The 24,972-nt window shown below is 36.9% G+C and overlaps 1 protein-coding gene across 1 annotated transcript in view; it reads left to right on the top strand.

Moving 5' to 3' along the window:
- Nucleotides 1–21,736, top strand: part of GNPTAB (N-acetylglucosamine-1-phosphate transferase subunits alpha and beta) — a 40,275-nt gene extending 18,539 nt beyond the window's left edge. Inside the window, exons 8-21 of the mRNA XM_054386697.1 lie at nt 2,198–2,359; nt 4,080–4,259; nt 5,293–5,463; nt 7,014–7,137; nt 7,898–8,101; nt 9,172–10,205; nt 11,210–11,409; nt 11,664–11,883; nt 12,896–13,009; nt 15,509–15,594; nt 17,121–17,219; nt 19,757–19,924; nt 20,475–20,565; nt 21,648–21,736. Coding sequence (XP_054242672.1) covers nt 2,198–2,359; nt 4,080–4,259; nt 5,293–5,463; nt 7,014–7,137; nt 7,898–8,101; nt 9,172–10,205; nt 11,210–11,409; nt 11,664–11,883; nt 12,896–13,009; nt 15,509–15,594; nt 17,121–17,219; nt 19,757–19,924; nt 20,475–20,565; nt 21,648–21,725 — 2,931 coding nt within the window. The 3' untranslated portion in view covers nt 21,726–21,736. The remainder of the gene's footprint in view (nt 1–2,197; nt 2,360–4,079; nt 4,260–5,292; nt 5,464–7,013; nt 7,138–7,897; nt 8,102–9,171; nt 10,206–11,209; nt 11,410–11,663; nt 11,884–12,895; nt 13,010–15,508; nt 15,595–17,120; nt 17,220–19,756; nt 19,925–20,474; nt 20,566–21,647) is intronic.
- The last annotated feature ends 3,236 nt before the right edge of the window (nt 21,737–24,972 follow it).

Below are 24,972 nucleotides of genomic sequence, written 5' to 3' on the forward strand. Positions count from 1 at the left end.
AGTTTCTTTGTCTCATTTTTCAAGTGCATAACATAAATGTGCACAGATAGTGGTCTGGGTGTGTGCCCACATGATATCTTTTCAGCCTTCTTGTGTTAGAAGGCTGAGGCTCACCTGATCACACTGATTCTGTGCATCTACCACCTTTGGTTTTCTGCTCTACTTCCACAATACTTTTGTATCTGCTGGCCTGTTTTGTCAGGATGAAGGTGATCTCCAGAAGATATTTCAAGGGAATGGGTAGTTGCATGCGTAGGATGGTAATACCTATGAGACACCAGCAAATGTGCCAGGCAGAATTCCATTTTGAACATACCAGCAACAAAATGCATGTGACTGAAAGAATTGTACTCACAATTTATTAGAATCTAGTTAGTTATGTCACCAGGTAATTTCACTGAAATCTAACATGATTATGAACACGCTTAAAATAATCTGTTCAGTTATCTTATCTTAATGCTTATGCTGAGCAGTGAAGCGTGTTTTTCCACTACTTGTTTGTGCTTGGACTTACATATTTAAAAACCTGGAACATATATGGTGTGTTAGTGTAGGGAAACGTTTGTAATAAATCTAGTTACTCTGTGGTACTATGTTACTGACTATGTTAATCTATGTTACTGACTTCAGTGGAAACAAAGAACGTGAATGTTCTTAAATGCTTTTGGAGCCCTAGAATGGTAATATTTTTGGTGTGTGTAGCCTTAAAACCATCACAGTGTGTTATATGTATATTTAAAAAGAGAGATTCTAAGGGGCTGTGTGACACTGTTGTATTGCTAAATAAAGCACATACCCTCTGATGGCAGCTTTGCAATCTGTAGCATTTTGATACTGATATTTTTGGAGGTTGCTAGCTGCAGTCCGTAACTATACCTCAGCCATTTAGCTACTAAAGCCGTCCTTTCCACGCATAGGTTCGGATGATTCCCTGGAAGGGCTGAAATTTATCACATTTTTCTAATGGCAAGCCTCCTAAGTCAGACTGAAAGATCTCAAATAGCATATGAGTCAAAGCATCAACAGCTTTAAAATGTCACAAGTGGGACAGCTGGTCTTGCTAAAAGGAAGGGGTGCTAACTATGGGGCAAGTGGTGTTTTGAAATGAGCAGAAAGGGTCAGATTTAATGAAAAATAAAGGGAAAAAAATAAGGATGTTACAAAATAAAGCTTTGTTGCCTTTGAACACAACAGCATTCAAATTTTCTTATGAATTGCATGATCTTACGCAACTGAAAACCCGATAGCCATGATATTTGTCTCATATTGCATGAAGGAACAAAAATTAAGTGTAGTGTCTGATAAATATTCTTAACCATTAACTGCATTTATGGTCAATCTGACTGTAGAAAGCATGCACTTTGAGAATCAAAGCACAGCTCTGCCTTTAGTTTGTGTCTGCTCATGCTACTGTGTACAGTGAACAGAGCATTTTTTTGGGTTATGCTATTTCTAGTGAATTATTTTGATGCCCTGCAATTTGTAAACTATATTAGCTGTTAGAGCATGTAGTGCAAGCCCCTTCTTAGCTTGTGCATTATGAAATCTGATGCACAGACTTACTAGTGGCAAGAGATAAAACAGCAAACAGATCAAACAGTCCCCAACTAAGAAATGACCTTAACAGCATATTGGCAACTATCATTAAGGACTTGGAGACCAACATGGATTAGTTCTGGAGCCCTTTGTATCTCAGATTTCTGAGCTGTAGGTTGATCTGTAAACCATTCTGAAAATTTCATGCTTCTGACAGTAGCAATGAATTGGTGGCCTTACTTTTCTAAGAAGAGCGTTGCTTGATTAAGGTGGAAAAGTATAATTCTTTTAGTCATATAGTCAAGATGTAATAAAATTCAGAATTTGTTATTGGGACTGTGGCAGAATGGATGGGGACTTACTGTTCACTGACTCCCAAAATATTATAACATAGGTGCCTTTACTAATGCTGAATAATGGTGTATAGAGAAATTTTCTTTGGAAAGGGAAAATTAAGAATCTGTAAATGTTCTGTGTCTCGAAATGTTTTTCATTTCCTGTTTTACTACTGGGTTTTGTGCTCTTACAAAATTTAAAAACAGTGTTTACCAGTTGTTCTTACTAGTAATTCTAGTAAGAAAAACATGACAAAAGATGGAATTGGGAAAGGAAGAGTGCTGCTGTGGGTGCATGCCAGAAATTATTTTCTTTGCTTGTATAGTTGCAGCTCTATTCAGAAGCCAGTGTTGCTCTCCTGCAACTGAATAACCCTAAGGGCTTCCAGGAACTGAGCAAGCAAGCAAAGAAGAACATGACTGTAGATGGAAAAGAACTGATGCTTAATCCTGCTTATTTACTATGGGACCTCAGCTCTGTCAGTCAGGTAGGTAAATTCTGTTACCGAATGTAAAGATTGCAGCATTTAAAAACTGCCTAATAGAGGCTAATTAGTCAATGACAGGGAACATGCAGTTTCTTCCAGAAGCTTGGAAGTATTAAAAAAATCCAGTATTTATTGTGTTTTAAGAAAACATAACAAGAACATTGTCAAATTCTGAAATTGAGGAGGAACCACCAAACAATGTGATGTTTAATGGAAATTTTCTTTTTCTCAGAGTTAAAAATTTTGTCCTTTTTGTATATTCTGATAAAGTTGTGTGCAGTCAAGTCTTGAAAGGCTTAACTGATGCTGTCTGGCAGATAAGCAGGCTTCTTGTGTGGGAAAGACAGAGAGCTTTATTAAAAAACAGCATTATCTCCTTCCTGATACATTTCTTAAGGACTGAGCAAATGCTAATTAATTTCTCTCACAAAAATTTTGAAGACCTGAAATGCAGATGTCTGTAAGGAAAGTTTTAGTTTGAATACTTGTGATAGAAGCAAGGATGTTCCATTTAGCAACAGAAAACAAAGTAACAGTGTCTGTTTCAACATAAGATCTTCTAAAATCTTGGATTTTTTCTTCCTGATGGACTATAATATACTAAATGCCAAGTGGCATGAGTAAAGTAAATGTGCCCACTCCAGTAAAGCTTGCAGTCTTCCTTTGTGTCCTCTGAGCCTTGCTTTTGGGGAAACTTTTCTTTGTTAATACCAACCCTGAACTCAAATTTTATACTTCCCTATGTTGACATTTTGCATTGTTTTGCAAATGGATGCCTAGCCAATGAATGCTAGTGTTGCTGAAACATGTTCAGTTATTTTGGTTTTAAGAACGTGTAGGCTGTGTTACTGTACATATTAAAAAAGAACCTTTATTTACAGTATATAGAATCTGCAGTCAAAATGCAAAATGGTAATTGTTGAATGTTCATATTTTTCTTGATTTTTTTTTTTTCCCCAGTTTGGCGTACTTTTAGAAATGTTCCTTTTAGGCATCTTTAATTGTTTTTAGAAGAGGTCATTAAGTCCTCAAAAATTGGAAAAGGAACGTGCATTAGTGTCATAGAACCGAATTTTATTACTTACCTGATGAGTTTCTAATTAAAACTTTTTTTTAACGAAAGCACATGAGAAGCATGCAGGTAGTTGATAGTGAACGTTATGCTAAGTTTTGTTAATTTTCTCTTCCTTAAATTCTTGAAAATAAGAGAGCAGGGTATAATTGAGGAGCTGCTACCTCAGGATACTTCCAGTGTATCTGTATTAGGGAACATTTATATGTGGCTTATGATGCAGTGTACTTGGAAGGCCCCAGCCTCTTTAAACTGGATTTCTGAAAGGTGATGTAACTGATTTGAAATGCAACTTGACTTTTGGTCAAGATCAAGAAATAACTGAAACTAATAATACAGGAAAACAGGAGGACAAGGGGGGCCTTTTGAGGAGGATTCTTTCTTCAGGAGCTGGGATCACACAAGGCACTCACTTTGCAGTGTGGCCAGCAGGCAACATAATGACACCAGACAATCAGCCACTGATGATCGAAGATTGTGTTCTTCACCTTGATAATGCAGAAGAATATGATCCATTAAAAGAATAATGGTACTTGATCAATGTATTTTTATCTTTGAATGTTTAAATCTGACCAAAGCACGCTTAGCTGGATCAGAACTTGAATGTTGGATTTAAAATCAAAGAAAAGTTTTTGTCTTTTTTTATAGTCTAAACAGGACGAAGATGTTTCTGCCAGCCGTTTTGAAGATAATGAAGAGCTGAGATACTCGTTGCGATCAATAGAGAGACATGCCCCTTGGGTGCGACATATTTTCATCGTCACTAATGGGCAGATCCCTTCTTGGCTTAACCTGGATAATCCTCGGATAACCATAGTGACACATCAGGTAAAACCCAGACAAACAAAAGCCAAACAAAAAAAAATACTACCCAAAATGTCAATCAAAAAAAAAAGGCCAACGTTAAAATGCCACTGGTAAAAGATTCTGTGTCTGTTTTGAAATGGAGTTATCCTCCTTCTGCTAAAGGCTGCATTTATTTGGAAGGTGGATGTGACCTCTTCTTCCCCATTTTATTAAACCCTACTATGTCTTTTGTATTTTGGCTAAGCAGCTAGCTGAAATACATAGATAGATTTATCTCCTTCATTTAGTCCACCTCTCCAAATATTGAGGCTTCAGCTAACATATGTACATCTAATGTCCTTTTGAAGTCTACGTATGAAAAAAAATTTGGGTAGAAGAAAATATAAATACACTTTCAGAATCAGTAATAACCGAAGAAACTTTTGTTGAGATAGAATGGATTACAATTACTGGAACTAAGAAGATGGCTGCAAAAATCTTATTTGAAAAGAGAGGAGAATCCTTTAAAGTTTCTGAATAAGTAAAACAAAGAGCCTAGTAGCTTCTTAACTGCCCATTTGGGAACGATTTTTGGTATTTAGACATGCCATAGGAACCGTGAGCAACTCAAGTGGAATCAAGATTCAGCCTCTTTTGCTGTGTATTTGTGAAATTGCTTGAATGAGGCAGAAGAATCCTGACTTTCTGAATGCTGGTTCACTTTTGAAATTTTGTGCAGCCAGTACTGCATGAGAAGTATAAATACATGTACACTGGGCCTGATACAGTACCTTGCAGAAGAGGAGTTTGTGTCTTTGCGTTGAACCAGGTGCATTTTTGTTTTAGTTAAGCAGCAGAGTTGAAAGTGGTTTTGTGTGTGGGAAATGAGATAGCAAAGCTTTTATTTTTTTGCTGAAATGTTTTCACTTTTTTTGCCTTTCATATCTCTCCTTGTTCTTGATAACACTTTTTTGTTCAGTAGATAAGTATTGAATATATCTGACATTTTTATGGTTTGGGGTCTTGTCTTTATTTTTACCTTCTGAAACTGGTTTGGGGGGCTTTTTTGTTTTAGGAAATATTTCAGAATGTGAGTCACTTACCTACCTTCAGTTCACCAGCTATTGAAAGTCACATTCATCGTATCAGTGGTCTCTCTCAGAAGTTTATCTATCTCAATGATGATGTTATGTTTGGGAAGGATGTTTGGCCTGACGATTTTTACAGTCACTCTAAAGGTCAAAAGGTAAGCCATTACGAAAGAGTTTTCTACCAGAAGTGGATATAAAACTTCTCATGCTAATATAATAAAAAACAAAGAAATACTACTTTGAAAAGGAGATCAAATACAAGGTGATTTCCCTCCACTTCTTATCTCCTTTTTTACTTCTGAAGTTTCATTATTCATAACTAGACAATTGTGAGCAAAGGTCCAGGGTGGAGAGGGTGCTGTCTTTTTTTGGTCTCTGTGCTATGATGATGTTTGGGTTGCAGCACTGCTCTTTTTTATATTCACTCTGTCTGGCTTCATGCTTTATTTTCAGTATCATTCTCTAATTCTTCCACTTTCTGCTGGAGCACTGGTAAGAGCGATGTGATGTCTGACAGCTGTCAGTCTTTCCCCCTTTTGTAAAATCATTTTGTTTTGTGGAAAATACTTAAAAAATAGAGGCAATTCTTTCATGGGAACACTGAGGTCAGATGACATTCAAACTGATCTAATACTTAAATATACCATTAATTATCTCTGCTCCAGACATCCATAATACCTTTGCCCAATCTACATATAAGTGTGTATATAATGATTTACTACAAGATATATTGTTGCGTGTTTGGCATATTAAACAACTGGGGTTAAGCCAGGAAAGCAGGCTGAGGAAACATTAGCAGTAGCCATGCATAAAAATTCTGCTTGGCAGCAGTTTTCATCCATGAGCTTGATCTACAGGAGTGACATAAAAATATGCTATGTATACTTATTTGTCTTAAAGCAGTAAGTACAGAAAACATGAGAGACCACTGAATTGAACATAACATGCAGAGAGCTGTTCATGCTTGTGCACCCACAGAGAAGGGTTGTACAATGTTAGTTTAAGATGCCCTAAAATTATGATTCCAGTATTCAGGACTCTTAGGAGGCTTTTAGTTGTTTAAAATCTTTAGGGATGTGGGCATTTAATTGCAAGATCGTATTGTAAGTGTGTTTCTATTGTTCTTCAGTTATGATGATGAAGTCACCTTAGGTGTGATGTTGTTAGTGATAAAACTGGTCAGCAAGTGTTTCAGTATGAAACGTGCTGCTGAAATCTTAAGGTGTAGAGGAAAATGTGTGTTGTTCTCAATGCCTCTTCAGTTGAAAATACCCACACCCACACACTTTTATTTTAGCAATCCTTAGAATTATTTAAGTCATAGAGGATCAGATGCTTCAGGGATTACGTTCGCCATGACTGCTTAGTAATGAAGAAACATTTTGAATCAGGAGAACAAGTAAACTATAGAGCTATTTTAGAGTTTACTTTTCTGTTACCTGCTAAAAGTTAGAATATTGCCATCGGAATGCAATTTGCAGAAGTAGATTTGGGAAGTCCCACTATCTATTTCTGGACATTGCTGATGCTGCATGGCCTTGGGAATTCTTCATTCTGTTTGAAAGCAGTAACTTGTGATGGGTTTAAATGCTCTTTGTAGAGCTGTGTGAATATTTAAGGTGGCATTTTAAGTCTCTGTTCCAAGAAACAAGCTCAGATGACTTCTGTTTGCTAGCCCTTGTCTCAGACTGTAACATCGTTCCAGGTTTACTTGACTTGGCCTGTGCCAAACTGTGCTGAGGGATGTCCTGGCTCATGGATTAAAGATGGTTACTGTGATAAAGCCTGTAATAACTCAGCATGTGATTGGGATGGAGGTGATTGCATTGGTAAGACAGCAATTTAGAAAAAGTGAACTGTTTGTTTTTCCTCACAAGAATAATTCTGTATTTTGTCCTTCTATAACTACAAAATTTGCTTCTTTATTAATTAAAAAAAGGAAAAAGAAAATTAAAAACTTTTATTTCTTGCAAACTACAAATTTCCACAGAAAATGACAGCAAATAGTAGCACTTAGGAAAATCTTTTTTTTAGGTAACAAATTTGACTAGCAGTAAGGAAGGTTTGTGAAATTATTATTACATAATATTGTATGATATACATATAAGTATATATGTATATATATATAAGTATATAAGTATATATTATTGTACTTGGAATCCAAATAACTAGCATGTGAAGCTGCACCATTAGTTTCTAGGTGGAATTTTTACGACTGCAACGTAGGAAAATGAACTGAATTTAGGGAGTTACACCACTCTAGGAGTCTGAGAAGTCAAGACTGCAAGCATGATAAGAAGTAAATAAGTTTTCTGCTTGCGTTTTTGTAATTAAGACAGAATATACTGGGGGGTTCGTAGCAATTTTAAGTTAGTTCCTGAACTTCTGCATTGAGGTTGTGTGGGGAGTATGTATTTTACACTAACTCACAGGGGCCTAATTGGCATTTATCCCATTTTAATTTCACAGATGATAAATAAGACTGACTCTTCAGCCTAGCATTAACACTGTGGTTTGCCATGCACTTTTCATCAGAAACAAGGATTTCAAATGACTGGGATTTTTTGGTTTTGTTTTCTCTCCCTGTAGGTAACAGTGGGGGTAGTCGCTATGTTGCTGGTGGAGGTGCAGTTGGAGGTATCGGGAATGGTCCACCATGGCAGTTTGGTGCAGGAATAAGTGGTGTTTCTTACTGTAACCAAGGCTGTGCTAATTCCTGGCTAGCAGACAAATTCTGTGATCAGGCCTGCAATGTTCTCTCATGCGGATTTGATGCTGGTGACTGTGGCCAGGGTATGTAAAATACATTGTTTATAAACTTTCTGTAAGGATTTTTTTGAATTACCTGACCTTTTGGGTTCATCATTATCCTCACACTGGACTAAGATGTACAGAGTCATGGAGAAATGCTGCTTGCAGCTGAAGCGATGTCAGATGCTTCTTACATTCACTAATTGAAACCCGAATCGGTATTGTGTATTCCTTTATTAAATAAAACTATTGACCAAGCATGGGTGGGATGCTTTGATACCTTATGAGCAGCAAGCACTGAAGTCCTTGCCCCAAGAGGCTTACATTTTAAATGGAGAAACTATATTTCAGCTATGCAGACAGTCTGCCTGAATAAGGACAGCTGACTTGATGATTACCCGCACAAGTTCAAGCCTGGCTCTGGTCTTGCCAAAGGCTACTTTCAGTCATCTGTGAGGTTGTTGAAAGTTTTTAATATGAAAAACTAGCAGGAGTGAAGTGATTGAGAGTGCTATCTGGTATAGGCAAGGGAACAGAAATTGAAGAATTCAGCCTCTTGGGAAGAGCAGAAGATCCCCTGCGTCTCAACCTTGACAGTTCTGTCTCTGACAGTGAGGTTTTATTTATGTGATAGTTGACAGATACTCTCTCTTTTCTGCTGTAGGAGGGAGAAGTTGGATTCAACCGATCTGTGTTTAGAAGTCTGAAATCAAGATAGTGTAGCAGAGAAATCCAACTAGTGTAACATTAGTCTAATAAAAATTGGCAAAAAATGTAGTGTGGACATGTTAGTTATGACTGATACATAATTTTAAGTGATGTGATAACAAGTTATTCTGCAGTTAGAGACTGAAAGTTATATATTATACTGACTTTTGGAATTGCCACTGGAATGACTGGCAGCTTTATATATCTGAGTATGTCCTGCTCATTCATTATTAAAGATAGTTGAGCAAGAAACAAAGCTACAGTTAATACTCTTTCACAAAACTGTCTCCTTGGTAATACAGTGAATGTAGCTGGGCTTACAACTTTTAAAAAAGACTGAAAGGTAATTGTCACAATGCAAATTGATAGAAATTTGTTTTGTTTCCTCTTTTTTAACTGCCTAGATCATTTCGAGGAGATGTACAAGGTGACGCTTCAACTTAATCAGACCTACTATGTTATTCCCAAAGGTGAATGTCTGCCCTACTTCAGCTTCAGTGAAATAGCCAAGAAAGGAACTGAGGGTTCCTATAGTGATAATCCAATTATCCGACATGCTTCAATTGCTAACAAATGGAAGACTATTCACCTCATAATGCATAGTGGCATGAATGCAACTGTGATCTATTTCAACCTTACCTTTCTGAACAAAAATGATGAAGAATTCAAAATGCAGTTAGCTGTTGAAGTTGATACTAGAGAGGAACCAAAACTGAATGCAACTTCCATGCAAAAATCCAACTCTGATGTTAAAACTGTAACTTCAGTACCAGAAGCTGAACTGATATTTGAAGATATTCCTGAAGAAAAACGTTTTCCAAAAGTCAGGAGACGTCGAAATGGCACGAAAGAGTATCTACATGAAGAGGTGACAATACCATCAGTAAATGTGTCTCTCCTTCCTGAAGATGTTCAGCTAGCACTGCGGAGCCTGGACTTAAAACTATTAAATGGTGATATCACTCAGAAAGGATTTAACCTATCCAAGGCTACTCTCTTGAGACCTTTCCAGTTCTTAACTACAGCAAGAAGTATTGGAGGCCTGGAAAGGAAGAGCATGCATAATCATTCAGAAGCTCAGAAGAACTATACCAGCTGGCAGAATCCTTATAGGGATATGAACAATGGCAAGATAAAATCAATGAAAGCAAATGAAGAAGTTCCTTCAAGCCTTACAGGAACAAAGGGGACTGTTGTGACAGTGAACACAAATAAAATATTGAATGCACTTATATTAAGGGAAACCCAGAAATCCAAGCAAACTCGGAATTTAGATGCTGGAGAAGATGCACAGGGAGTGGAAGGAGGAAAAGGCCATGTGCGAGTGGATACTAATGCAAGGGAGGGATTAGTGGGAAGAAAATTACAGTTTTATGCTGGAAGCTACCAAGGCTTTTTGCCGTGGGAGAGAAAGAAGTATTTCCAGGACCTTCTTGATGTGAGTATCTTAGTACATAATTGTGTACTGGAATAATTACATCTTTCTGCATTTAGTGCAATATTGTTAACACGATCCATAAACTTGGCATGTGCCTTGCTTTTGAGGCAAGTACTGAGATTTTTTTGAAAGCTCCTTTTGACTTTTCTCATAAAATCTAATTTACTTACGATCTGGGTCTCTCTTAGCCATTTCTGTTCCCTTTCCACTGCTTTTTTCTTTCTTATTGTCATATTTACTGTTTATTCATTGTGTGTTAGCACAGTGCTATTATTCAGACTTACATAGTGGTACAACAGAAAGCTTAAACTTTGTGTTGATTGCATTTGTGCAAGTAATAGATCTAGTTTATTAAAAAAAAAAAAAGTAAAAACTGTGTATAGTGGTAAATACTTGGTTTCCAAAAGTTACATTGAAAGTCTGCCAACAAAGCTGAATATCTAGACCACATCAAGAAAACATGTAGGAATCTTCTTCTGCTTCCAGTCAAAGCATTTTGGCAGTTTTGAAAATCTCTAGAAGAGATGATGTGCTATAGTTGATAACTTCTTCGCACTACTCCAAATAGCAAAGGAGCTATTTTTTTAGAAGACTACATCTTTCTGTTCATCTGAAATTGGATTTTGCCTGAGGAATCTTTTTATTCGTAGGATTTCAGTTTATCAATGAATAATCAGCAAAAAAAAAAAAGAAAAGGCAGTATTATGAATAAATCTGATAGCTAACAGGGACTTTTTGTGTGAGCTGTCAGAGCACTAATATTAAGGTTTTTATGGACTAGTTATTGTCAAAATACGAACATTTTAAGGAAAGAGCTAACTTTTTGAAAAGGAAACTAAGGAATACAAAGAAGAATATTAATAACTTCTTCCATTTTGGCACCTGGCTGAAATGTGATTTTTTTTTTTTCTTTTTTTTTCTTTTCTTTTTTTCCCTCCCTGTGTTTAATGTCATCAGTCTTTTTCAGCAATGTAATCTTGATTTATAACTGTCCTGCTGTTTAGGAAGAAGAGTCATTACTCAAACAAATGTCATACTTGACTGATGGTAAACATTTTGGAAGGCAGCTGAAAGATACATTTGCTGATTCCCTTCGATATGTAAACAAGCTTTTAAACAGCAAATTTGGGTTTACCTCTCGAAAAGTCCCTGCTCACATGCCTCACATGATTGACCGCACTGTTATGCAAGAGCTACAGGATATGTGAGTATGTCTTTGTTTGGAGTAATGTAAAATGATAGATACTTTTCTGTTGATACTTTGCTATACCTGTTTCCAATATAATGTCTCAATAAAATTGTATTTTGAAAAAGGAAATAAGGAATTTATTGCATCATGGAGGTTGTGGGTAAAAAAGGAGACTTTTGAGGACCTTTTAAAACTTCTGGGTGTTTTTAGGTAAAGAACATTCTACTTGAAGAAACCAGAGTACTAAATAAGTTTACATTCTTGCATAGGTTTCCTGAGGAGTTTGACAAGACATCATTTCACAAGGTGCGGCACTCAGAAGATATGCAGTTTGCTTTTTCATATTTCTACTATCTTATGAGTGCAGTCCAACCACTGAATGTTTCTCAGATCTTTGATGAGGTTGACACGGACCAGTCAGGCATTTTGTCTGACCGAGAGATTCGCACCTTGGCTACAAGAATCCATGAACTACCTTTAAGTTTGCAGGTAATCTTTCCTTACTTTCAGAGCAATTTCAGTCTTGAAGCCGAAAACTGTTAAAAATGAGTCAGATCTGTATTTTTACTTGTGCCCAGCATCTGTAACGTTTGACAATTTTTAAATTTTACCTGAAGACTACAACGTTGTGTTCTACTTTACCATTTTTTCTGTGGAGTCAACAATTAAACTGAGTTGTAGCAGCATTGGAAAAATGGATCACTGGTGTCCAAGTTCAAGAAAGCAGTTAGTGTGAGTTTGTTAAAAGCTGCTGTGAAGAGTGGGATCCTGCTGTGCTTGCTTTTGTTCTTGCTCGTAGTAAATGACAGTTCTTGCCCTGAGAAATTTGTGATCTAAATAAAGAATTACAAAAAAGGGTAGCACAGAAGTCATGCTAGCAAATACTATGGCCATATACAAAGACTCACACTTCTTATCAGAGACATGGTCTTTGTAGGACACATGCTCTTAGAGACACTTGGTTGAGAGCAAATTATACTATTTGTATGTTACAGAGAGCAGTTGGCACAAACCAAAGAAATAACCTGTCCTTCGAACAGCACACAAAGTCACTGGCATGGCTCTCTGCTTTAGTTTGCTCCTAGCCTGTAGCTGTACCGTAATCAAAGTTCTTTTTTCCTGTCCTTCCAGTTCACTTTTCTGTTTGCTTGATTTGGGATTTAATATGGCACTGCTGGTTTTGGAATTCTGTGTGGTCCTGACAGGTGTGGTTTTTAATTTTAAATGAAAATGGCATTAAATCCTGCTTTATGTGGTCTCAATTCAACTGTGCACTGAGCGTTTTCTTTACTTTAGACATACATGGATTTCCACTGAGTTTAGCACTTACTGAAATGGGCTCTGCTGAACATTAAGTCTTTTTTTTTTTTTCCCCCAACAATAACATGGTAAATCATTTACATAACATTAAATTATGTCTGTGCATCTTGTTATTTTAGAACTGTCTGTGAGAAAACAGGATTATCTTTTTTGTTTGTTTTTTTTCTTCCCTTTCTTTTAGGATTTAACAGGTCTGGAACAAATGCTAATAAATTGCTCTAAAGCTCTTCCTGCCAACGTAACTCAGATCCATGTCATTCCACCAACTCAGGAAGCATATTATGATCCCAATCTGGTAAGAAACATTGGTCTTACAAGGTGCTTGTTTTTTTCTGAGCATGTATTTACTGTTCTTGAAAAGCTGGTTTGATTTCTAGACAAGTATTTACAGAAATTCCACCTGTGTGTACATGCAATGTAAAATGAAAATTTTACAAGCTACTTCCTAACTTACAAAGCCATTAATTTCCTTCAAAAATAGAGGAAAAACTGAGCTTTTAGAGTGTTACTATATATGGAATTTAAAAAGTCATTCTTGTTAGGAAAATTCACTGTTGTCAACCAAAAAGACAATCAGCTAAATACCTCTCTGACTACAGCTTTCTGGTAAGTCTTTATCTGAATTTTAACCCACGTATTTTAAAACAAAACTAAAACGTCAAACTATCAGTTGTGCATCTTTAGAATAATTTTTTCTAGCTTAAAGATTTCAAACTAATTGCTTTTAACTTCCAAAGATGGCTGACAGGAACCTCATGAAGTTCAGGAAGGAGAAGTGCAACTTCTTGCATGTGTGGAGGAACATCCTCATGCACCAGTGTTGTGCTAGGTCCTACTCAGCTGGTAAGCAGCTTGGCAAGGAATGACCTAGGGCACATGAGCCAGCAGTGTGTCCTTGCTGGAGAGAAGTCTAATGGTAAACTTGGCCTGGACTAGCAATGTTGCCAGCAGATAAAGGGAGGTTACCCTTCCCTTCTACTCAGCACTCTTGAGGCTATACCTGGAGTGCTGTATCCAGGTCCAGGTTCCTCAGTACAAGGGACACATGGGCACACTGGATGGGCTTCGGTGAAGGGCCATGAAGGTGATTAAGACGCTGGATCATTTCTCTTACAAGTAAAGGCCGCAAGAGCAGGGACTGTTTAGCCTAAAAAAGAGCAATCTCAAGGATGACATCTCATCAGCCTAGATAAATATCTGAAGGGAGGGTACCAAGAAGATGGAGCCAGTCTCTTCTGACTTGTGCCCAGTGACAGGATCCAGGGCACCTGGCACAAACTGAAAACAGAGGAGGTTCTCTCTTTTTTACTGAGAGTATGAATATCAGGAATATCAGGAAACGCCCTTTTACTGTGAGCATCACCACATGCTGGTGCGGGTTGCCCTTTTGTGGGCAGTCCAATGAGCTTTCGAGGTGTCTTCCAACTTTAAGCGTTCTGTGAAAACGGCGGTCTTAGGACTAGATGTTCCTTAAGGATTCAAGTTCTTAATTTCTGTTTTAGTGATTAAATTCTCATTAAAACCTGCTGGGGTTTGGAATCTAGAATCGTTAGATCTATAGAATATTTAGATGTTGAGAATTTAATTCCTGCAGCAACCTATGCTCTTGAAAAAAAAAGATCTGTGCACATACTTTGCAGTATTGACGCCTTGATGTTTTGTATCTTCAAACCAATACCATATAACAGCAAAAATAATTTTGAATACAAGTGATGGCTTCTGCATAGTAGAAGAGCATTATTGATGCTCTACACTTCCAAATCATAGCACAGAAATCTAAGATGTATCTGTAAAAAAGTGTTTATGGATGCTGACTAGGGTGTTTCTGTCTTTTTTTTTTTTAATTCCCTCTGGACATCCATCCTGCCTTGTATTCTTATCCTTGATTTCTTATTCATTTTAAAACCTTATATTACAAGGTTTTAAAAATATTTTCCCCAAAGTTTGAATTCCAGCAAAGCTCTATATAAAGCCATTTTGTCAGCCTGAAGAAGTAGAGGTATGGATTTGAGAATCCTGCAGTTTGAAGCCATTACATCCAGTATAGCCTTACTTCATTTGCCTCTTTATGAATCTCAATTCAATCTGCAAAATTCTGTGAACTAAAAACTTTGAAGAGTAGTAGTGAAAGATGGGTGCCATCAGTATGTTTTAAGATGGAATTAAAAATAAGACTCAATAATTTGGAACAGTGTCAAATTACTTCAATCTTTTTTAGAGAATTAGTAAAATAGCACTAATGTGAGCAGTAGTGCTTAATGTACTAATGTTATCCGTTCAAATAGTGACAAAATTGTGTTTAGCACAGAGACCTAAATGATTTTTACTATATTGTCTGCAACAGCTAAATTTCTTGTAATGAGTCTCCTACCACTGAAATCCCTTGGGAACAGGAGTTTTATTTCTCAGAATTGTTTCAGTGCACCTTGTCTTAGAAATAAAGCTTCATGCACATCAGCTGATCCACAGAGTTTTACTGGTGGGCTCCACCAGAGGAACATCAGAGATACCTGCCAAATGAACTACAGTGTTTTTGCAGTATTGTGTGTTTCATAGAATATTTGTATGCATAGAAAATCATGGTGTTATACATCAGGGTTTTGGTTTTTTTTGTTTTGTTTTGTTTTTTTGTTTTTACTGTCAGCAGTTATGAAGAAGCTATTGCTTTTCATACCAGGGGAGAAAAGCATGTGCAGGCCTTTCTACGTGTAATACAAGTTTTCTACAAAGTTCATCTTTGTCACAGAATCTGTACTTTTCAGTAACCTATAATCTAAGCAATGTTTTCTTCCAGCCTCCAGTAACTAAAAACCTAGTGACCAATTGCAAACCTGTGACTGACAGAATCCGTAAGGCATACAAGGACAAAAACAAATACAGGTATGTTGCTACAGTTCTGTGAGAAGCCATGCTAGGTTTTGTAAAGCAGTAGGAAAATGTAGGATACACACATGACCAAAGATGTTAACAGACCTTAGCTCAGTTTATTTTAACAGTGTAACTGAAGAAACATATTTATACTTACTTCTGTGTTCCATTGTACAAAATTATGTAATTATTTTTTAATTTTTTTAATTTAGTGGACTCAATATTTCTCTGCTACTTGTGGCATCTTTTCCTAGACCCTAATTTGTGTTGTACAACAGTAGATGAGAGTCTCTTTAAATGGTAAATTGACAGTCTATGTATTAAGTGAGGGCACTAAAAGTAGCATAAAACAAAAGGAAAGAGTCTGTCTGGTATCTAGAAACCATAAATCTGATCCATCTTTTCTTCTACTGAAGCTTTAAAGAAAAAAAAACAAACAAACAGCATTTTAGCCCCTAACAACCTTGTGGTTTTCCTGCAAGGAAGAAGAGTGACAGATGGGGGGGCAGGAAGGGGAAAGGGAAGGACAAGAAAGGGTTTCTATCTCCTTTTGGAAGGACAGAACAAAAAGTTATGGTGACCATGGGTTTGTTTAAATAATTGTTTGCTTAGGTCTGTCTGAGATCAGGTTCTCAGATCTTTCTCCTGTGAAATATGCAAACCAATCACATGCCAGCTGGTGTGGATCTTACAGCCTTGTCTCCTGTCCATTGCTGCATCAGTAGTGTTGGGCAGAGGAGGGTGATGGGGAGTCTCTGAAGCCTGCTGGAGTGGCCACAAAATCAAATAAAGCTGTAGAATGAAAGAAGGTTACAGATGCTGCTTAGGGTCGTTTTTGGATGTTATTATACATTCATAGTACCTCAAGTTGTGCTATAAGCTTTATAATACTGTAAATAATTCTCTCTCCAGGAGAGTTTATACTAAAACTGAAAATCTGACACAACATACGAGACTGAAAAATGTTGAGATGGGGGCAAGGATTTGCTGTACTTAAACTGATTTATAGTAATATATTTGTATCATTAGGATATATGCTTCTCTTTTGTTTCATTGAACTTTCATATTAAATAATTGTAGCTATTTATTGTGTGAGATTTATGAATGGAGCAGAATCTCAGGTGAGACTTCAAGGACTAGGCAAGAGATTTTCTTACATCAACATAAAGTTGAAAAATACAGGTGGCACCTCTAGTAAACTGGGGTCAAATGCTCTTTCAAACTCAAGGTATCCTTCAGAGATGACATGATTCTGAATTTGATATAATTGTTTTCAAGTTGCTGATGAAGTGGGTGAGGGAGGTTTTATGTGCATTTAAGGTTGTAGTTTTGTATCTTCTGGTTTTTTTTTTTTTTTAAGATTTTTTTCTGGGCTGGAAATACCTTTTTTGTGTCTTAAGTGTAATTATAAATATACTGATGGAAAGCAAATGGCAAACGCTAATGAAGGTTGGTCAGTCAGATTTGAAATAAAAGATTAGTATTTCTTGAACCTGACTTTAGGTTGTGTTATTAATATATAATTATTTACGACTAAGGTTTGAAATCATGGGAGAAGAGGAAATTGCCTTCAAAATGATTCGCACAAATGTTTCTCATGTGGTTGGTCAGCTAGATGACATACGAAAAAATCCCAGGTATCCTCTTTTATTTATATGAAGTTTTGAGGTGGTTTTCATTTTCTGCTTCAACTGTTCACATCTGAAACCTTTGAAAACTTAGAGATTACCTTTGCTATTTTTGAGGCTTTCATTTTTTGCCATTCTAGAGGGCATACAGTTTACACTGCAGGCGATTTTATTGTAAAAGAGGAGCATTTTGATCTGCTTTGAAATCTACTGATGTTTTAAAATGTGTTTTACAAAATCAGTTTTGCCTATCATGTTTTCATGTTCTGTTACTACATGGCAAGAAGCTTTTTGTTTGTTTGGGTTTGGTGGTTTTTGGTGTTTGGTTATGTTTTGGTTTTTTAAATATTTGTTGAGAAATGATCCAGAGCTGGAATGTAGTCTCAATTTCTCTGGTTTGCAGTCAGCAGTTCCCTGACTTGTCATATCACACAGAATCACTACTACTTCTTTCTCCATTTCTTTATATCTACTGTCTGTGATTCTTTTATTTAATTGTAGGTGTAATTTCAAGTGTTGTTAGGCCCAAGAAAACTCATATAACATGAGTTTCTTACCTTCAGTGTTCAAGTTCATGCTTGCAATTACTGGCTTCTTGTTTTGAATGGTTGTTGCTGATGTCAGACTTGAACTTGACATTATGTTGGCTGTGATATGAGTGTGCCTAATGGATGGAGCACCTCTAGCAGCTTAAAATGGAGCTATATATTCTGTGGAGTGATTGCCTCCTTAAATGAAGATGTGTTTTTTACTAAGAGTGTCTAGTGTCTTGTCTCAGGAATTCAGCAGGTAGGATAAGGCAAGTGAGCTCCTCTGTCTTGAATCTTCCATAATTTTCATATGATGCACTGAAATGGTATTACGGACTCAGCTTGAGACTACATATATGAATGCCCTTTTGTTGTTCTTGGTTTGGGCTTTTTTTCTCTTAAGGTACAATAGTGTATTGTAGTCCCAGATTGTTGGCTGATTTGTGAAGTAAGGTTGACTTAATTGCTTGGACACTATTCCTGCAAAGTGTGGTCATACCCTGTTAACAAAGGAGACCTGTCTCCTTCTCCTTCCTGTGTTTTCACTGTGTATTAAATAGTAATTGTCGGTGTTTAAATACAGCTATTCAGTATCTCTTTTAGAACAAATTGAAAGTATTGTTCACTTGCTGATCTGCCTAAAATGTTTGGTTTGCATCCTTAAGGAAAACTGATCTGTAATCATCTGGGCATTAATTCTAGAATATCCAAAGAAATTTCAGATTTTGTTTATTTTGGATGGATTAAAACAGTCTTTACATTTAAAACAGATTAATAGCCTCATTGGTCCCACGTCCTGTGCTTTGCTATGCTTAGCAACCTTTGTTTGTAAACTGGCACTGCTTTCAGGTGAAGCTAAACAGGGATACATAGGTGTAGGAGTGCAGCTACTGCATTCCCAGGGCTACTGAGTTTCCAATCCAAGGAACAAGGTTAGGAATAATTCAGGTTGAACTCCCAAAATGCTTACAGTGTAGACACAATTGCCACAGCCAGCTGTTTTGCGTAGTGTTACTTCAGAGCATAGACATAGCCTACTCATCTTTGAAAAGGAGAAGCATAATTTTTTTCTTGTCATATGTAGCAATCTAAATGACTGTTTATCCTCTGCACATAATTGTCTAGAGCAAGGTAGCCAAATATACTAGAAACAGTACAGACTGAGAGGAACAAAGTTAATGCCCTATGCAGGACAATTCACATGCTCTTTAGTGTCCTGCTTATTTCCAGCTTCATGCAGGAAGTCTGAACTTTGCTCTTCAAAAAGAGCACACCGTACTATAGAGAATGCAGCTGACCACAACTACTTACTTAAAAAGGTTAGCAATTACAAGGCATATGTCACGGGATATGATTTCTCCCTCTGGGGAAAATGTAAGGGTCTTGTATCTCACAGTATAAATAAAGCACATAACCTTGCCCATGTGTGGGAAAGAGAATTTTTCTTCTCAAGCACCAGGTATCAGTGGCCAAGGGTACATAGCAGTCTAGCACAGTAGCTGCTGCTTTAGTTTCAGTAATTTGCAGTAGCTTGGATTGTTGTGTCTTTGTTGTACAAGCATTAACTTCTCTTGTACAATCTCTATAGTTTTTATGTTGACTTTCTCTGAAGAGTGCAGCATACACAGTAAAGTATTAAGACTTTAGTATGTTTAACTTCTGCAGTGGAGATGACTTTGTTCTAACCTATAAAAAACCCTTACCCAAATCATAATCCTGGCCTTCTAACTTGCTGTCTGTATCCAGTGGTGGGTGCTGAACTGATACACAGTAGAGCCCATTAGATGGCAGCATTATATAAAGAGAGAGAGAAATGTGGCTTTAGTGCAATTTAAATTGATTTTAATTCTAAACAATGCAGCAACAAGGAAACTGCCAGTATCAAATACATTAATTTGGGTTTAAAAGGATACTGAATCAATTTTGTTTAAAATGATTCTGTTTGTATTCTCAATTTGCTGATACCTTTGCTATATTATTAAAGGACTATTCTAACAGCAACTTCTTGTTTTCTAGAAAATTTGTTTGCCTAAATGACAATATTGATCACAGTCATAAGGATGCTCAGACAGTGAAAGCAGTGCTTAGAGATTTCTATGAATCAATGTTTCCAATACCTTCCCAATTTGAACTGCCAAGAGAATATCGGAATCGTTTTCTTCACATGCATGAACTCCAAGAATGGTATGTTACACAGTTTTTCTTCAAGTTATTGTTGTGTGAGAACACACCCTTTTAGAACAAAATGGTACAAACCATTCTCCCCCTCTCCTTTATTGTTTTGAAGGAAGGTGAGAAAATACGAAACTCTTTGAATGAAGTAAAATTTGAGGTTTGCATGATTTGAGTTTTTTTGGTGCTCATAGTCATTAACTGGCTTTAAACCACAGAAAACTGGTGCTTTTCAAAATTAAAAATAGTCATTCAAGACTTATGGCTTGCTTTAAACCCCCCCCAAAATCCCACTGTTTGGAATTCATGTTGCACAGGAGCAATATATATATACTGTTATGTTTTTCACTATGTGAATTTTTTCATATATATATTTTTTTTTTTAATCTCTCTGCAATAATCAGCTGGACAATCATCAGAAAAGATACATCTGTAATTTTTACATAATGTGTGAAATTATAGTGTCTACTGGAAAAAATTTTCTTTGCCTGGTTCAAAGGAACTTTATATATTTGCATTTATAATATATCAAGCTGTTTTTTTTTTCTTTTTCTTTGTACAGGAGGGCATATAGAGACAAGCTGAAATTCTGGACTCATTGTGTTCTAGTAATACTTATTGTATTTACAGTCATCTCATTTTTTGCTGAACAGGTAAAACTAATATTTTATTAAATATGCAACACTTAATAGATTGCTGTATCTTCAGGAAAGTATAGGATGGATTTTGTTTTTTAAGAGTAGCTAGGAATTGCCTTTCATAAAGGAATAAAGATGTTAAATGACTAATAATTAGGTTCTTCAATTTTTAAGTCATCATGTTGAGATTCCTTGAAAAGAAAGTCATATAAGGAGAGTGGTATATTCTCATTTTCAAGCACGTTGTGTCTGTCAAGTCCACTCAGTGTACTAAATTTGGATGCTTTTAAATTCTTTGTCTGTTAACACAAATACTGGTAGAAGTGCAAAGTTGACAGGAAGGAAATTTAAGTAATAGTAATACTTCCTAATCCTGAAGAGAATCTTCAGGTGTTTAGAGGCCTTACAGAAATCTCGTTCCTAAGTAATTGCAAGGACTTTTATTGAACTTAAAAGATTTTGAATCTGACTCAAAGGAAAAAACCCTCCTCTTCTGCAAGCATAAAATGGCTTTCTTAAACATGATTAATCCTGCTAAACTTAGAGGGAATCAATGGAACAAATCATATGGGTAATTCTTTGCAGGTTGGGTCCTTAAGTAACACTTTCCGTGGTCTGATGAAGAGGGTGTAATTCTTGAAAGGTTGGCTTTTGATTATTATTTTTTTCCACCTGTAACTTTTGCATGAATCTTTCCTTTGATTTTCAGACTTTTGTATAGAGTAGAAAATGTGGACTTCTTTAGTAAATTGGGTTTGGGAGTACTCAACTTCAGTAGTACAGCTAGGTATATAAATACTGGTTTAAGTTACTAGTGTTGTGTTGATCTTTTAGAAACTCAGTGTTGCCTGGTGTTACATTTCTGCTTGTATTGTAGTAATTGAGAAGTCCAGTTGGAAATGTGCACACCTAAGAGATGAATTTGAATAAATAACTTTCTTCCTGTGCTGTGGAAAAGAAAAAATAAAAAAACACGACACTATTGACTTAATTACCGTGGATGGTACAGATTTTTTTATTTTCTAGGGTGAAAGCCTTACCAGCAGTACATATCCAGCACAGCAAAGAACTAAATACCTCATTTTTTCTCTCCTCAGTTAATTGCACTTAAGCGAAAGATTTTTCCAAGGAGAAGGATCCAAAAGGAATCTGGTCATGAACAAATCAAAGTGTAGAAGAGCTTTATTTTGGAGATCGGTCTACCTCAAGATGTGATAAGCATTTAAAATATCTCTTAAGGGTCTTTTATTGTTTGACATTTAACTGTGTTGATATGAAGAAGACAAAAAAATCATGCATCTACAGTTCAAATCTCCACAGCACACTCTTCATGGTACATAAACTGCTGGAGCTGTGATGATGCAAAACAAGCAAGCAAGCAGAATTGCAGGAAATCTGTACAAAGGCAGATTTCAACAGATCGTACTTTTCAGCTATTCGTTCATGGCCACGTTATCCTTTTTTATAAAAAGAGTTACCTAAAGAAATGTAACTGCATTTATTGCAGTGGATGTTGCCAACTAGATAAAATATTGGAAGGCAAAGTTGTTTGGGATCAGCTTAACAGGTCCTTGACCTTGCATTCCAAAACATTTTGCAAATTTTTGTCATTGCTGCTTTTTTAGCCCTATGGGAAAATACAGAACTATGTAACTTGTCATTTAGATGTAGTATACATTTGTGGATGTTGACATTCTTCAAAGCATAGGGACAATTCATATCCATATCTGTAATATTTAATTGGGATTTTGAAGAATTTGGTACTAACAAAAAACATACAGTAACACCACAACTAGTGGTTATATGAAGGCTATTTTATATCTATTATACTATATTCCAAAGAATACAGTACTGTTATTTCTTGACTTGACTACAAAGAGGGGGTTGTAATCAAATGAAACTGATCAAGGTATGGTATTTTGCAAGCATTGTAAATATAAAAGCAAAAGTGCCTCTGTGTCTGAATGGGTAATAAACTGCTTTTAGCAATGTATGGGAGCAGTGTTTCACTTCAGAAAACCATACTTGTAAAGACACGAAGCTTTAGTGTTTTTAAATTTAACAAGGGCTTGGCCCTGTGTTTTGCTGAGATACCAGAATAGTGCAGTTTTATGTGGGAAATGATACCGAATCTTTTCAAGCAGAAATTTTCAATGGTGTATCTTCAATGAATTGTATTAGCAGTATTTTAAAAAGCATTAAATTCTTGTAATCAGATGATGTACAGAATGCACGTATATCTGTATTGTAATTGGTTTGCTTTGAATTTAACTGAAATTGTGGTAACTTTTGCTTAGTGTTTTTGTTTTAAAGTAAACAAAAATTCAGCCATTTTGATAACTCAGCCATTAATATGTATGAGACTGTTTAAAGTTCTTATTTTTCCCTTTAAAAAGTTTCTGCGGTAATAATTTAATGTTAATTTGAAGCATGAGTGGATTCTCAAAGTAGAATCAAAATTTTGAGCATTGTAAAAATGCAAGCACTTTTAATTATTAAGGTTATATTTCATGCTAGCAATATATTGTGCTGAAACAGTGTAGTTTATTAAATCTACAATACTTTGGACTAACAGAAAATGAGACATTTCAAGAAATACAAGAAAGCTTTGATAGCTTCTTACACTTCAAGCTATGAAGTATATTCAAGTTTGACTAGAACCTGTTTTTTTAATTATATTTGGCATTTTAATGAAAATAGTTGGAAAAACTTGGTTGATGTTTTATGGCAGTTTTCCTGCTGAAGTTATGTATAAATAAACAGATTGTTTAAACAAAATTATGAAGGTACATTCATGCCTTTTTCAGTACAGTAATAAGAGCCCAAAGGATGTTGCATAAAGTTACTGAGAAGCTTTCACTTAAAATCGCTCCACGTGCACAGTACTTGGGAGGAACAAAAGCAAGTGAAGCAGGGTAAGATGGAAGTGGTATTGTGGTGACTGCTAAGCACCCATCCTCCCACTCACTCCTGCCAGCAGCATGGAGGAAATTGGAAAAGTGAGGAAAACCTGTGCGACAATATAAAGTCAGTTTAAGTGAAGGGGGAGAAAGAAACACAAAACCAAGTGATGCAAAGCAAGATACTGAGATACTCTGCCTCCCAAAAGTAGATGAACTCCCAAGCAGCCTCTGAGCAATAGCACCTTGGAAGGACCAAATGGACCAAACCACCCAGCTTTTACTGCAGTGTGTGCTGTTGCCTAGCATGGACTATCACTTCAGTCAGTTCAGGTCAGCAGTTGCAGAAGTGTGTCCCTCTCTCACCCTGCTCCTGGCTCGAGTGGCAGCTCTGGTGGAGGCCTTGCCAAATGCTATTTTGTCACTAGTATAAAATGCAGCAACATGGGGGCTGCTTTGAGGTAAAGTTACCTTACCCCCTGCCAGATTCCACGGAAACTTAAGGCAATAGTAAGTAAAATTTATCAAATGGTTAAGGTTAGTGATAACACTGACAATTGAAATAGTGTTAGGATTATTTTAATTTAGATTTTTGTGTTTGGTCTTCCTAGAGTAAGGTACAGACTACTTGAACTGACTGAGGACAGAAGCGCCTGTGGGCACAGTACAAAAACCTGAAACATAAACCATGGAGTTTGTAAAATTCATCTGGAGAAACACTGCCTGTTTGCATAGGCAGTAAAAAATTCTTCCTTGCCATTGTACCCTAGCCTACATTGTACCCTGGTTTTTGAATGGCCCGAATAAGAAATTAAAGCCAATTTTTAGAACAAAGTGTAAGACCAGATCAGAGTATTGAGATTTAAACTAGTTTAATGATGAATCCGCCCGATCTGCCTGGCCCGGGCCGGCCCGCTGTTACCACGTCTGAGTACCGCATAGTGGGTGTTGCTGTCCGTGCGTCCCCTGTCTTTTGTGAGGGCCGCCCGGCTTCCCGCCTTTTGCCCGGGGCGGGAGCGGCTGAAACCGGGACCGCAGCCTGTCTCATTCCTGTTTTTATCTTGTCCGGGAGAGGGGCAGGGGTGCCCGAGGAAGCGTGAGCAGTGTTCTCTTTGCTGCTGGTGGGTCCCCACCGTGTGAGGCAGCAACGGTGTAGTGGGTGCTGCACAAAGGTGAGACGGTGAAAACGGGGAAGAGGCCATCGCAGGGCAGGCGGAGAGGAATCAAAGATTTGGGGTGGAGAGTAGGGAACAGGGGTCGGATACCGTGGTGCCCCTCAGCCTTTGACACCCCGGCGGCTTCCCTCAGAAATCTCTTGTGGCCTTGCTGTGTTGCAGCTCTGCATGTCCCCTGCTGCTTGAGAGAGAAGCAGGTGGACTCCCATGATGAAAAGCCCCACACAAATTCACGGAAGTACTGGTTTATTTTATATCTTTCTTTGGCAGGGTGAAAAAAGGAGGCCAGTTTCTTAGAAAAATCGTTGCTAAATATACAATATATTTGAGTAGGAAAAAAATCTATT

Source organism: Indicator indicator, chromosome 14 (genome assembly GCF_027791375.1).
Source record: "Indicator indicator isolate 239-I01 chromosome 14, UM_Iind_1.1, whole genome shotgun sequence".
NCBI classification, from domain to species: Eukaryota; Metazoa; Chordata; class Aves; order Piciformes; family Indicatoridae; genus Indicator; species Indicator indicator.